Source organism: Syngnathoides biaculeatus, chromosome 22, assembly GCF_019802595.1.
Source record: "Syngnathoides biaculeatus isolate LvHL_M chromosome 22, ASM1980259v1, whole genome shotgun sequence".
NCBI classification, from domain to species: Eukaryota; Metazoa; Chordata; class Actinopteri; order Syngnathiformes; family Syngnathidae; genus Syngnathoides; species Syngnathoides biaculeatus.
In genome coordinates, this window is record NC_084661.1 from 10548188 (window position 1) to 10560609 (window position 12422).

The 12422-nt window shown below is 45.1% G+C and overlaps 2 protein-coding genes across 4 annotated transcripts; one reads left to right on the forward strand and one right to left on the reverse strand.

Annotated features, from left to right (window-relative positions):
- Positions 1-581: 581 nt before the first annotated feature.
- Positions 582-5677, forward strand: LOC133495787 (kelch domain-containing protein 1-like). 2 transcript variants are annotated; one of them, XM_061810747.1, is made up of 14 exons: positions 582-685; positions 863-965; positions 1311-1381; positions 1649-1766; positions 1946-2058; positions 2144-2234; positions 2297-2395; positions 2513-2587; positions 2701-2759; positions 2839-2951; positions 3098-3170; positions 4039-4123; positions 4958-5037; positions 5368-5677. In XM_061810747.1, the coding sequence occupies exons 1-14, from the start codon at positions 657-659 to the stop codon at positions 5495-5497; spliced, it is 1239 nt and encodes a 412-aa protein (XP_061666731.1). In that variant the 5' UTR covers positions 582-656; the 3' UTR covers positions 5498-5677. The 2 variants fall into 2 exon arrangements, with proteins under 2 accessions (XP_061666731.1, XP_061666732.1); XM_061810748.1 differs by lacking the exon at positions 582-685 and having other exon boundaries at positions 2513-2567; positions 2661-2759.
- Positions 5678-5697: 20 nt separating this feature from the next.
- On the reverse strand, positions 5698-12329 carry LOC133495788 (LIM and SH3 domain protein 1-like). 2 transcript variants are annotated; one of them, XM_061810750.1, is made up of 7 exons: positions 12177-12329; positions 10754-10848; positions 10568-10652; positions 9739-9846; positions 7048-7117; positions 6898-6962; positions 5698-6058 (listed from the first exon to the last, which is right to left on the reverse strand). In XM_061810750.1, the coding sequence occupies exons 1-7, from the start codon at positions 12243-12245 to the stop codon at positions 5885-5887; spliced, it is 666 nt and encodes a 221-aa protein (XP_061666734.1). In that variant the 5' UTR covers positions 12246-12329; the 3' UTR covers positions 5698-5884. The 2 variants fall into 2 exon arrangements, with proteins under 2 accessions (XP_061666734.1, XP_061666735.1); XM_061810751.1 differs by lacking the exon at positions 9739-9846.
- Positions 12330-12422: the final 93 nt, after the last annotated feature.

The following is a 12422-nucleotide window of genomic DNA, read 5'->3' on the forward strand; positions in this document are numbered from 1 at the left end:
CCCGCCCCCTGCCTGTTGACAGCTGGGATAGGCTCCAGTGCTCCCTGTGACCCTCGTGAGGATAAGCAGCTAAGGAAATGATGGATGGACATATGCGATTAAAATGAAATAAACACGTGGGTTCCATTTTGGATGAATCCTGCAAGATGAAAGGTGAGTCACTGATGCAACTTTATGAGCTTTAGTATGGTGAGCTATTACGGAGTGCACGGGTTCGAGAGCTTCACGCCCGAGCGCTCCACAGTACACATGCGCCCTGACTTGAGCCCAATTTCAATCTTAAAACGTCTCTGTTCTTTCTTTTTATGATGGCACTACCCTGAATGATTACTTTCTCCTTTATGACGTCACGACCACCAATGACCAATCCCACCCTGAACAGAATTTTGCTATTTTATATACCATAAATCAACTCAGCCAATTAATGAAGTAAAAATTGATATGCGCATTTTTTTTCAAAATCTTTTATGTGTCTCTGGGGGAAAACTGAGGGGGGGGTGTATGTGGCCTGCTGCCCATTTTAATTTGCCCACCCCTGGTACGATTATGAAGAATTTATGAATTTACTAGCCAGCCCCGTTTTCTAATCACGAGATCTGGATCACCTGTGTGACTCCAAGTCATTAAATGGAGACAAAAGCCAGGAGGATTTGCGCATGCGCAGCGAGGCAGGACGCCCGTGCAGGTGAAAAGCTGCACGAACGAGACAAGCAAGCGGGAAGGAGGAGTGTTAAAACATCCACAACACCTCCTTCCGACTCCGCTCTCCGCCATTTTTTCCCCGAATTGCTTCGTCCTTGTTGTGTGGCTTTTTTTTTTTCTTCTTTTTACTCTTTTTATCTACTTTCCGGCCACCGTTTAGCGGGATGGCGATCGTCCCGGCGTCCACGAGACTACTGGAGAGGAGCGCCCACACTGCCTTCATTGACGGGGACAACACGCTGTACGTGTGGGGGGGCTTCCAGGTAGGATTGAACTCCTTTTTAAAAAAAAAAAGTCACTTTCAGAAGCTAACCCCGTTTTGAAAGTTGAGGATCCTTCTCAGTTCCGGGCGATTAATTTTCAGTAGTTTTATAGTATGATTATTTTGTGACACTGGACTGCTTCCAATATTTTGATTGCTAGAGGCACAAGTGAACCCCCCCCCCCACTTCAAAAATACCTTTTTTAATACCTGTAGGGCACGTGCACGTTTTCTATTTGTGAAAACGTGGCGGAGTGTTTACATTTGTCTGCTCACGTTTGCAATTTATTTGTGGATGGGGGACCCCCCCCCCACATAAAAAAAAAAAAAAATGTCTTCTCCAAAGGCCGGCGACGGGGGTGACGTCGTCCTCCCCAGCGACGAGATCTGGCTATGCGACCTGCACAGCGGCACATGGTAAAAACTAAACACCACCAGACACCGTGACCTTCTTACATCCTCTGTTGAGTCAACACTAGAGCAGGGATGTCTAAACTGCCCCCCCCCCTCCATCCGGAGAAATGGAAGGAAGGGGGGTGGTCCTAACTTCACCTTGTTTATGAAACAATCCAACTATTTCCATATGCTGTACAGGTCAACATACCCTAACGTTGAAAGCTTTTTAAGAACTTGAAAGACAATTAAGTCCTGCCCCCCCCCCCTTTTTTTTAATATTTATAACAGGCAGCGGCGGCAGATGGAGGGCGAAACGCCCCCTCTCCTGATGGGCTTCTGCGGCTCCTACGTCGGCGGCTCGCTTTACGTCTTTGCGGGCTACGACGGCCAAACGTACAGCAACCAAGTGAGTAGGTAGGGAACATAAGGCACGTGGGCCGCACGCGGCCGGCGGAGGCGTCGGGGGGGATGGCACATGACAAGTTATTTTTCTGAGAGTCAACCTCCACAGAAATGATGGAAATACATTTTTTGTGTGATGGATGTGTAAATGAGAGCTCCCTTAAACTTATCTCGCATGTGTAGCTGTTCAGCGTGGACCTCACGCAGCATTGCTACTCGTGGAAGAAGGTGACGGCCGCCAAAGGGACGACGCCCTCGCCGAGGAGCAACCACAGCTGCTGGGTGTACGGGGGCAGGTGCGCGACGACGTGAAAGTGGCCAGTGCGGATGTCGGTGTGTTTAAAAGTATAATTTTTTTTTTTGGGGTGTGCTTGGGTGCAGGTTGGTCTACTTTGGAGGCTACGGATGCAAGACGCTGCGAGAGGCCAGAAACATGGAGTCGTCGAACTTCATCGTCAGAGAGATGACTTGGGTGAGTCGTCCTCCGCTGACAACAAAAACGTAGTTTGTGGACGGGTTTTTGTGTCTGTCTAGCTCACCATCGGCGACGTGGTGCTCCGCTGCTGGGGTTGGCACAACGAAGTCAACGTGTTCGACACCCTCGGCGGGGCTTGGAGCGTCCCCGAGATGAAGGTTGGCGCCCGTTTGCGCTGTCAGTCCTCCCGAGTGTGGCGTTTCCTCGGGATTTGAAAATGTTCAAACTTGGGAGGAAGGTCTTAAAAAGTCCAACTCGGTTCTCTTCCTGGACAGGGTACGCCGCTCTTCCCCGGGGACTTCCACGCCAGCGCCGTGGTGGGGAACAAAGGTTACGTCTGTGGCGGCAGGGTCGGCGACCGTACCTTTTTTTTTTTTTTTTTTTTTTTTTTTTTTTTTTAAACTCTCCGCTTCTTCTTTTAAGGCCTTCCCGCCGCAACGCTTTCCCCTTGGATATTTTGCAGGAAAGCGCCGAGTTGGACCTCTACTGTTTGGACCTGGACGTGTGGAACTGGACTCAAATGTAACAACCGCTCGAAATCCGTGTGGAACTTAACGTCATGTGCCGACTGCCCCTCTTGCTTGTCTCCCTTGCGCTCCAGCGAGGCCTCGTCGCCCCTCGCGCCGCCGGGCCGCTTCATGCACACCGTGACGCTCGTCGCGGGTCAGAACCTCTTCGTGTTCGGCGGTCTGTCCTTCGACGGGGAAACGCTCAGTAGGTGTCGCATCCCTACATGTAAAAATCTACCATTAGCACCGACCTAGGCTGTGCAATCCGGCCATGTACCTAAAAGTGCCGTGCACACTCGGTCATGTCGACCGACTGCTTTGCTTTTTAATTTTCCTATTTTGTCATTCCAGATGACGCCTGGCGGTTTGATACGCTGGCGAGGGAGTGGCGCGAGGTAGCGCACCCCCACAGGGACAAGCCCAGGTAGCCGCATCACACCGTTACGAGTAACGAAAGAACTACCGTAATTCCCGGGTTACGGAGCACACCAGGTTTTTAGTCTCATTTGTAAAGGAAATACCATTTGGTACATATATACGCCACAGCTGTGCAAAAGCTGCAAGTGCCCACATTGAAATAGGAGATAATTACAAAAAAAGACAGTATACAGAGTTTAACGCTAGCACAGCACTAATGCTAATGCTAGCACAACGCTAGTGCGGCGCTGACAGGGCAGTTTAAAAAAAAAAAAAAAAAATCACTGACACAGCACCAACACGCTAGCACAGTGCTAACGCTAGTGCAGCACTAACATGGCCGGTAAAAGTCACTTCCTCTGCACACATATTCCAGTCTCACTCTTACCTTTTCCAAAAGAGTGACCTCTCTTGCGGCCGTTACAAAAAACCCCTAACCCTAGGCCGGAAATGACTATTTAACGAAACAAAGTGAATGTCTGCCTTAAGGGTATAACGACAAGCATGGCTGACATCACGTGGCTTCGCGATGCATGTTATGTAAATTCCGAGGCGAGTTTGAAAAGTTTGGCGGCGGCAAAACCTTTTTTTGTGCATTACCCTCCGTATCACCTCCAGGGAACGTCTTCCAATTTTGGCCGAAATGAGCTCTTGGGCGGGGTGTTGGGTCTTCCGCTCTGTTTCCATTTTCCCAACAATGCCAACAATTTCCTGTTTTCATATTTTTGTTTCCAAGCACTTTTTTTTTTTTGCATTGAGAACTCCCAGTGCTGCACTTCCCGTTTGACTAGCGACAACCCACCTGCCGCGTACAGTACGCGCTACTGCGTCATCTCGCCCTCAATGTGCCCTTTCTAACATTCTCCTCCACGCAGGGTGTGCCACACCGCTTGTCTGGGGAGCGACGACGACCTCGTCGTCTTCGGGGGGAGCAGCAACCTGTCCATCGCGATGGATACGGTATGTGACACTTATTGTTTCCCCTTCGTATTAGAAATTAAAATACGGCAATTCCTGGCCTACAGAGCGCACCTGGTTATAAGCCTTACCGAGTACATTTGTCAAGGAAATACCATTTGGTATATACATGCGCCGCAGCTATGTCAAAGCTCCAAGTGCCCACATTCAAACGAGATATTTACAAAAAAAGACGGTACAGAGTTTAATGCTAGTGCTTATTATGATGGCACACGATTGGTGCAAAACACTTTAAACAAAAGAGGATCGTGACTCACTCAATCATGCATGTCGGATGTACACAATAATGACCATTCGCTAGTCAAAATATTCAACACGTGGGCATCGTTAGTATTAGCTGGCAAAAAATGAAGTTGCACGTCTGTCTAAAAAATGTCCTCTTGGGTCATTAAACTTCATCTGTGACATACACCAAAATGAGTAAGTCTATTGGGAGGGGAAGCGAAAATGTAATTTTTCATCTTTGACTATGCATGTGGTGCATTCAAGGATGGTTGACAAAATGGAACATCCGAAACTCGGACCAAATTTATCATTAAACCCATCAGGTGGTGCCAAAATTATGGATTTTTATTGAGCCATGGTCCTTTTCTGGGCCTGTAAAACTAGCCTGGCCCTAAATTTTGACAGTGGTCGGAACATAGTGGACCCTCCCAAAGGTTACAGGATTTTTTTTTTTCTAAATTACAAACCCTGTCAATTTTTTTAAAAAAGTCCTCCTATGTCCAGGCTAGCCCAGTTTTCCCCAGGTACTGTATAGACCGGTCCAATGCGTCCACTCTCCGGTCGTACATGACACCACATTGTCGTTGGCAGATCACCATGCTGAGGTGTGCGTCGCAGACTCACACCGGCGATGTGCTGATCGTCCAGACGGAGCCGTACCCCCTCCTCAGGTACGGGACTGCCGTGTAGCCGCGGCTCGTGTTCAGGAAGGTTACGTTGCCAGCTATTTATACACTCGCTAGCACTAATGAGCTTTACTTGTCGTGTCAAATCCCTCTCAGGGTGCTTACTAGTTAGCTGCTCCTAGGTCACACGTGTCATAAACGCGTTCACTCCCATTGATGGCTATAGACGTCAAATATCCATCTTGGCTGGGCAGCTTTGCAGTGAATGAGATTTATGATCGTTTGGGTTTATTTTTACGCCATCTGAGAACCTGGTAAGTGTGTGTGTGTGGTCCAAGTCGAGGCGGCTCACTGGTTTCGTCTTCTGTCCTGCAGGTTGTGCGAGGACTTCCTCGGAAGCAACGCCCAAATCTTCTCGCCGCACCTCGTCAGGCTGCCGACGAAGCTGCGTGCCAAAATCGACAAGCGAATCTCCTTCTTCTCCAAGTCACTTTTGCTCACTTGAAGACTGGCGATTCACCCCCCCCCGTGCCACAACTTTACTTACTTTACTGTTCATTTGAATGCAGCAGTTCTTTATACTTTTTAACTTTAAAAAAAAAAATTGTCTTAATATAAATGTTCAGAAAAATTTTATCTGCATGTATTTTGGAATTTATTTTTTGAATAAAGTTGACTTTTTGTACATTAGCAGCTTTTTTTGGTGGGGGGGCTGGGATTTATTTATTTTTAATCACTGTTACTAATTCAGATTTCAAGATTTTTTTTTTAATTTTTTTTTTTTTTTTAAATCATAGATCCAATGTCTCAGTGAACCAGGAGAACACCCCGCGAGACACTTCGCGTACCGATCGCAAACTTCCGATTCCAGGTGAGCGACGTCTTTGCGGCGTCACACGGGCCGAACGTAATTGGCGGGCAGCATCCCCCGCTGGCCCGTGCGCTGGTTGCTGCCGAACAGCCAGCCCTCGTCGATGAGCTCCGCGTCGCCGATGAGGTCGCCCTCCTGCAGGGACACCTCGTCTGCCTCCGCCGCCGTGTAGCTGTACATGGCCTGGTACCGCTTCTGTGTCGGGGCAGAGACGCGAGTAGAATTTCTTTTAAAGGGACACTCCCCCAGCTATTAATATTCCACGGGTGGGCAAACGTTTGCGCTTAAAGGGACATTTTTAGAAAGGATAATGAACGATGGCTGTAAAATTTAAAAAAAAAAAAAAAAAAGCACATTTTTAACTTAATTCATGCACATTTTTATATTTAAATGAATTTAATATAAACATTTTTTAATATAGTTTAACCAACTGCAGGTTTATTATGTAAAAAAAATACTTTAAATTGCTTCATGATTGTATTGATGTAGCAATGTGCAAAATACAAATTTTGTTTGATTAATGCAGACTAGATTTCATTTTTAAATGTAAATTTTTTTGGGCTGATTTTTAAGTATTGGTAACTACAACTAATATAAAAAAGCTAAAATGTTAGTCATAATGAACATAATGTAATCTTGTATTTTAATTTTTTAAATATAATTAAATTCAAGACAAAAATGGAAATGTTTTTAAAAATTGTGCTCATTTTTAATTGGCTTATTTATTTAGAAGTTTATTCTGTTGGTTATATTTAAATTATCGAATAAAATGCATCTTTTAATGCATTAAACCTCCAAACATGACATTAATGCATGGTGGGTGATATTAATGACAGGAATGGGTAGGAAGCGGGATTTAAATTATTGGTAACTGATTATTGCAAATATATTACTAAAATAAAAAAATACATTTTCCTCTTTCTTTAAATTGGTCACCCCCCCCCTCCAGCCCATCTGCTGATTGTGGCCCTAGATTAGAACAAAAAGTTGGACTATCCCAACCCTAAAAAGTAGAATACGTGCAACGTTCTCACCCCTCCACCAGACGGCGCCATAGTAACAGGCGGGCGCATCTGTGCCTCTGCTTGGCTCGACGGTTCTTTGCAGAGGAAGGAAAAAAAAAAAAAGTACATTACTATACATATTCTCTTTATGGAGATGCGTATGTGAAGAATTTGAATCACCTTGCCTATTTTCCGGGGGCGGCGCGTCACTCCGTACTTTGCTCCGCTCGAAATCTTCGTGATACTTGATCTGCAAATCCTCAAAACATTCTTGAGACAATTCTTAGTCAAACACAACCTCCCACGAAACATTAAAAATGAGTCCAATGCGTATTTAAGAAAAGGATAATAAACCGTCGGTCACACACAGGTTTACCGAAGTTTGATGTGTGTCAGCAACGCGCTTCCGTGTACGGGGGCTGAAGCCTCTCCCAGCGGTTTTTCTTTTTTTTGAAAAAATACGCATTGGACTCATTGGAGAACAATACATATATATTTTTTTTAAAAGTCGCTTACGGAGAGATTTTCCGAAGTTTAAAGTGCGGCCGCAACGCGCTTCCGTGTGCGGAGGAGCCGACTCGCTGTCTTTTTTTTTTTAAATCAGTTAATGAATGCGAGTTTGTGTTAAACAGGGGTCATTTATTTAAATATTATTTGTATTGAAAAAACCCTAAGTGGTTCCATCGCTATGTGGGATTTATTCTTGATTGAGAACAGATCCAGCAAGGAAGTATTTGTACGTGAACAGACTTTTCTACCTTTTCAAGCTCTCCCGTGTAAATGTCGACGACTTACTCACAAGATCCATGTGTAGATCCAGTTGTCCAAGACAAGCGCAAGCGGGTTAACAGTCCACTTTCTTATTGTCAAAAACATCTACTTCGGCATTAAATATGGGTCCTCTGTGCCAAGTGTCTCCCATTTTTCCCACGTACCTTAGTTTATCACCTTCTAAATGTTTAACAGTATCGGACAAAACGCTGGGCGACGTGCTATAAGATGTATTTTTGCGTCGTCTTAAACCAGTTTCGTCATTGTAGCCACAGGGCCAAAGAATATGAATACTTTTGTCTACGTGTGTTGCTCCAGGTTTTGTGTTCCCTTTACTTAGTACGAAAGCGCCACAACATTGACGCAATTTAATGCACATGTGATTGTAAATACACAAATCGGAAGCGCCAATGAACATCCCGAAGCCTCGATTTGGAAGAATTGCTCACTAATCGAACCTGGCAAATTGCTGCTTGTCGTGAAGTGAGTCGAGCCGCTGCCAACATACAAGCGCTCGCAAATCAAAGCAAAAAATAATAATCTGTGAATGCTGACTTTCTGTCCAACCCCCCTGAGATGATTCAATCATATTTGAGATAGGCACCACTCTTTCTAGTCTGTCCCATGAACGAGAGCTTGTGTGGGGTCTCACACCTTTATAAAGATGTTAAAAATCAGTTAATCCTGCTTTAATGTCAAAGAAGGCCCATCTGATTTTGCGCAGCTCGTCGTCCCTCCCCATGCGTCCGACCGCTTTGGGGGGTTTTTCGTGCGGAATGCGCGTGAGAGCGGATGCTCCCCGGGTGTCCGCAAGCTGAGATGTTTTGCCCATATAGGGCCGGCGCTTCGCGCAGAGAGAAATGACTGAAATGTTCCCCCCGGACTTCCTTGAGAGGGCCGCTGCAGCTTGTTGAAGTGCTCTTGGCGCAGCTTGAACTCCCAACTCACTCCTCGCCGCGTTACGTAACTGGAAATATCGATCATAAGTTTATTTCGGCTTCTTACGTTCGTTAAAAGTAATTTTGCAGGGTGGCGCTACACCCCAGTTACCCTTTAAGCAGGACTGAACGATTAAAATAGATTCCACTCGTGTTTGTCTCGAAATTGGAATAATTGAAGCATTCCGGAGCTCCTCCACTGATCTTAAAAAACAAACAAACAAACAAACAAAAAGACTGCATGGCTCATTGGCCACCAAAACTGAAGCCGCCATCCGCCATCTTGATACTCCCAACAAGCATGCCGACCTGTGCAGCGACAGCGATTAATTGCGTTAATCGCCAGTTTCGTGGCTGTGAGAAAACATTCCACAGGTCAGTTGGAAAGATTTACTTTGACACTGTTAAAGTTTGTTTGTAAAGGGATTTTTTTTATTTTGTGTTTTGTTTACAGTTGTTGTCCACTGATCACTCTCCGCTTCACTTTTATAGGCCGATGGTTTTTGCGAAAAAGCGATAAGCAACAAAACACATTTTCCGTGAAATTTTTGATGAATTTCGTCATACAGAACTCTGCAAATTTAATGTAATTTTCAAATACGAGGATACAAGTTTAAATTTTCTGTCTGAAATAGGATGTTGCAGAGCCAACGAACAAGTATTTTCCCATTGCTAGTCCTTATTTTAAAAAATATCTGATTGACTGAAAATTTTGTTTTTTTGACAAAAATTGCTTAGTTTTTTGCTACGTTATGATGGTAGTGCTTCACGGCGTATTTTGGGAAAAGTCACGGAAATCGGGGCCTAGGTAATACGCAAGGTTTCTTGGTAGTCATGGTGTTCTATGTCTTACCTTTGCACTTTTGCACATTTTTTGGCTTACCAAGTCGAATTAAAAATCCTTCATGTTACCAGAACTGAAAAAATGTCGAGCTCACATGACCAGTTTTAATTCTACATGCCAATCTTTGAGGAAAAACATCACCATGATCCAACCTGTAAGCCATGTCCTCCACACGTTTTGGGAGTACCAAGATGGCGGCCTGTGGCGATAAACCAATCGACATACCGCTCGATGTGTATGCCCAGTCTTTTTTTTTTTTTTTTTTTTTTTTTTAGATCAGCGATCTCCTCATCGAAGGTGGTGTCCCGTTTTTCTTACGTCACTGATCTGCTCTTGTGTCTTCTTCAGCCGCTGCATCTCCGGCGTGTCCACCACCACGCTGAAACCTTTGCCCTTGTTCTTCTCAAACTCCTCCTTGTAGAGGGCCTGGAATGCAAAGTTTGGCTTTTCGAGACACCGCGCCCTCACAAACGCCACCCGATTAGCGTAGCCTAGCCATTAGCGTAGCTTAGCTTTAAATGAAAAGATTGCATTTTTTTTTCTGCGTTTATGCGGGCGTACACACCAGTCAAAGTCCTGGATCCACAATCCAGTGCTATTGAGCCTAAACCACAGGTGTCAAAGTCCAGGCCCACTGGGGCAGATCCGGCCCGCCGCATGATTGTGTGCGGCGCCGTTTACTTCCACGATTTTTGTTCAAATTGTCATACCATAAATAACATTGAGGCATTGCGAGCATTTTTTGTGTTAAACGTCAACAATAGTCGAAAAAAAAAAAAATTTTTCTGATTCCAAAACTAGTTCATAAATTTCATGAGTACAGCGTGGAAGATTTTCATGGTTTCACGGTGACGACAATGAGCCTCGCGACAAAACAGAGTTTGACACCCCTGGACTGGAAACGTCTGACTGGCGCTTGCGTACTGTACGCGTGAGTCATGTTGTGACTATGAGGAATATTTGCAGGCTGTGAGAGCGCCGCGGCGCTGCAGAGACTTTTATGGTTATAAACACAAGCTCCCGCCTGTGCTCGGATCATAACACAAACGGAATATTAGGAGAAAAAAAAATAACATGCCCCCCCCCCCCCCCCGCCCTATTAATGCTGGTAATTGTGATGTCAGTGTTTTTGTTTTTTTCGCCTCACCTGGCTGTTGAGCATGCTCTGCTGCTTGAGGCGCAGGTTCTCGGGGGTGTCGGCCACGATGGTGAAGGAGGTTTTGGGATAGTGCCTTATTATTATTATCACATTTTTTTAAAGGGTAAGTAAGCATCACATGACACAAACATCACATGTTCCAGTTCACGGAGTTTCTGGTTAGTTAGGACTTACATGCTGCAGTAAGGCCGCTTTTCGAAGCCTTTGTAGTTGTTCATGCTCAGCGCCATCTTGCACACGTCACAGCTGAAGCAGCCTTTGTGCCAGTACTACACACACACACATAAACACTAAAGTTAATTTCACCAAAAAAAAAAATAAATTAATCTAATAATCGCCGAGTCCATACCCCCACTATTATTCTCAAATCTGTGGTAAAACAAACTGGCCTGGTTTACTCTGTAGTACATTAACAGACTGACTAAATTAAATGTCTGTTCAATTAAAGTTGAGAGTGGACGAACATTTTATTTTGAAATGTGTGTATGCGGCGGCACACTAGATAAACTGGAAAGCGTTGGCCTCACAGTTCTGATGAATCCCAGACCTGCCCGTGCCTACGTGGGTTTCCTCCGGGTCCTCCGGTTTCCTCCCACAGCCCCAAAACATGCAAAATTAATTGGACAGTCTAAATTGCCCGTAGGTGTGATTGTGAGTGCGACTGTTTGTCTCCATGTTCCCTGCGATTGGCTGGCGACCAGTTCAGGGTGTACCCCGCCTCCTGCCTGTTGACAGCTGGGATAGACTCCAGAACTCCCTGCGACCCTTGTGAGGATAAGGATCTAAGAAAATGGATGGATGTGTGTATGCGCCAGTGACTGGGATGCCCAAATGAATTAAATTTGAATTATTCGCCACAGGCGTCCCCCTCAGCTCTGTCGTGAGTCCAATGCTCTTTACCACAGCTTCCATATCGAAACTTTATTTTATAAATACATGACCTGCTCTCACTGATATCCAGATGACACCAAGCTCAAGTACTTTGTCAACCTAATCCCACCCCGCCCCAAACAAATTTATTCAATTTTATCGCCAGGGAAACTGACTTCCTTTGTCGCGGCCAAATCTTTGTTTCCCAAAACAGCCCCTCGTTACCACCGACGGTTCCGCAGTTCTACCCTTTTCCTGGATTTAGGAATCTGGGTGTCATCCTCCCTTTTCACATCATTAAAGTAACACGGTCCGCATAACTTTTTGTTCCCTTGTCATCCTTGTTCACAACCCGGTTTGATCTCCCTTACAAATCCCCCACATAAACCGCTAACAACTGCAGAATTCAGCTACTCGAGGTATAAAAAGACCCCCCCCACCACCACCACCACCACATTGACCCCACATAAAGTGGACCTCCAAAGTACTCACAACTCACTTTTTATATTTAATAATGTACTACTAGTAGTTCCCTGTATAACATTTTTAATCCAAAATTAAATAAATTAAGCAGGTGGATAGATTTCATCCCGTCAAAATCATACATGCAACAAACATTGATTGATTAATTCTACAATCTTAATAGAAAATGTAAAAAATAATGTAAAGTTCATAGCAAAATTAAGGCAAAACGTGCGATTTTTTTTTTTCGTTTTTCGTTTTTTACCTTATCAAGACAGTTGATTTTTTCCGTGGGGTAAACCGGTTTGGCGCATCTCCCGCACGGCGGATTCATTCTCGCCCTCCTCCTCCCCCGAAAAAGAGAAAAGTGCAAAATTGTGTGGAAGACGAGCGGCGCGAGCCGGTCACGCGCATTTAAGAGACCCCTGCGACGTCAGAGGTGGGCGGGGCCGGCGAGGTTCCACCAGCGTTTTTTTTTAATCGGTGACGTCACACTCGGCCGAGCTCATTT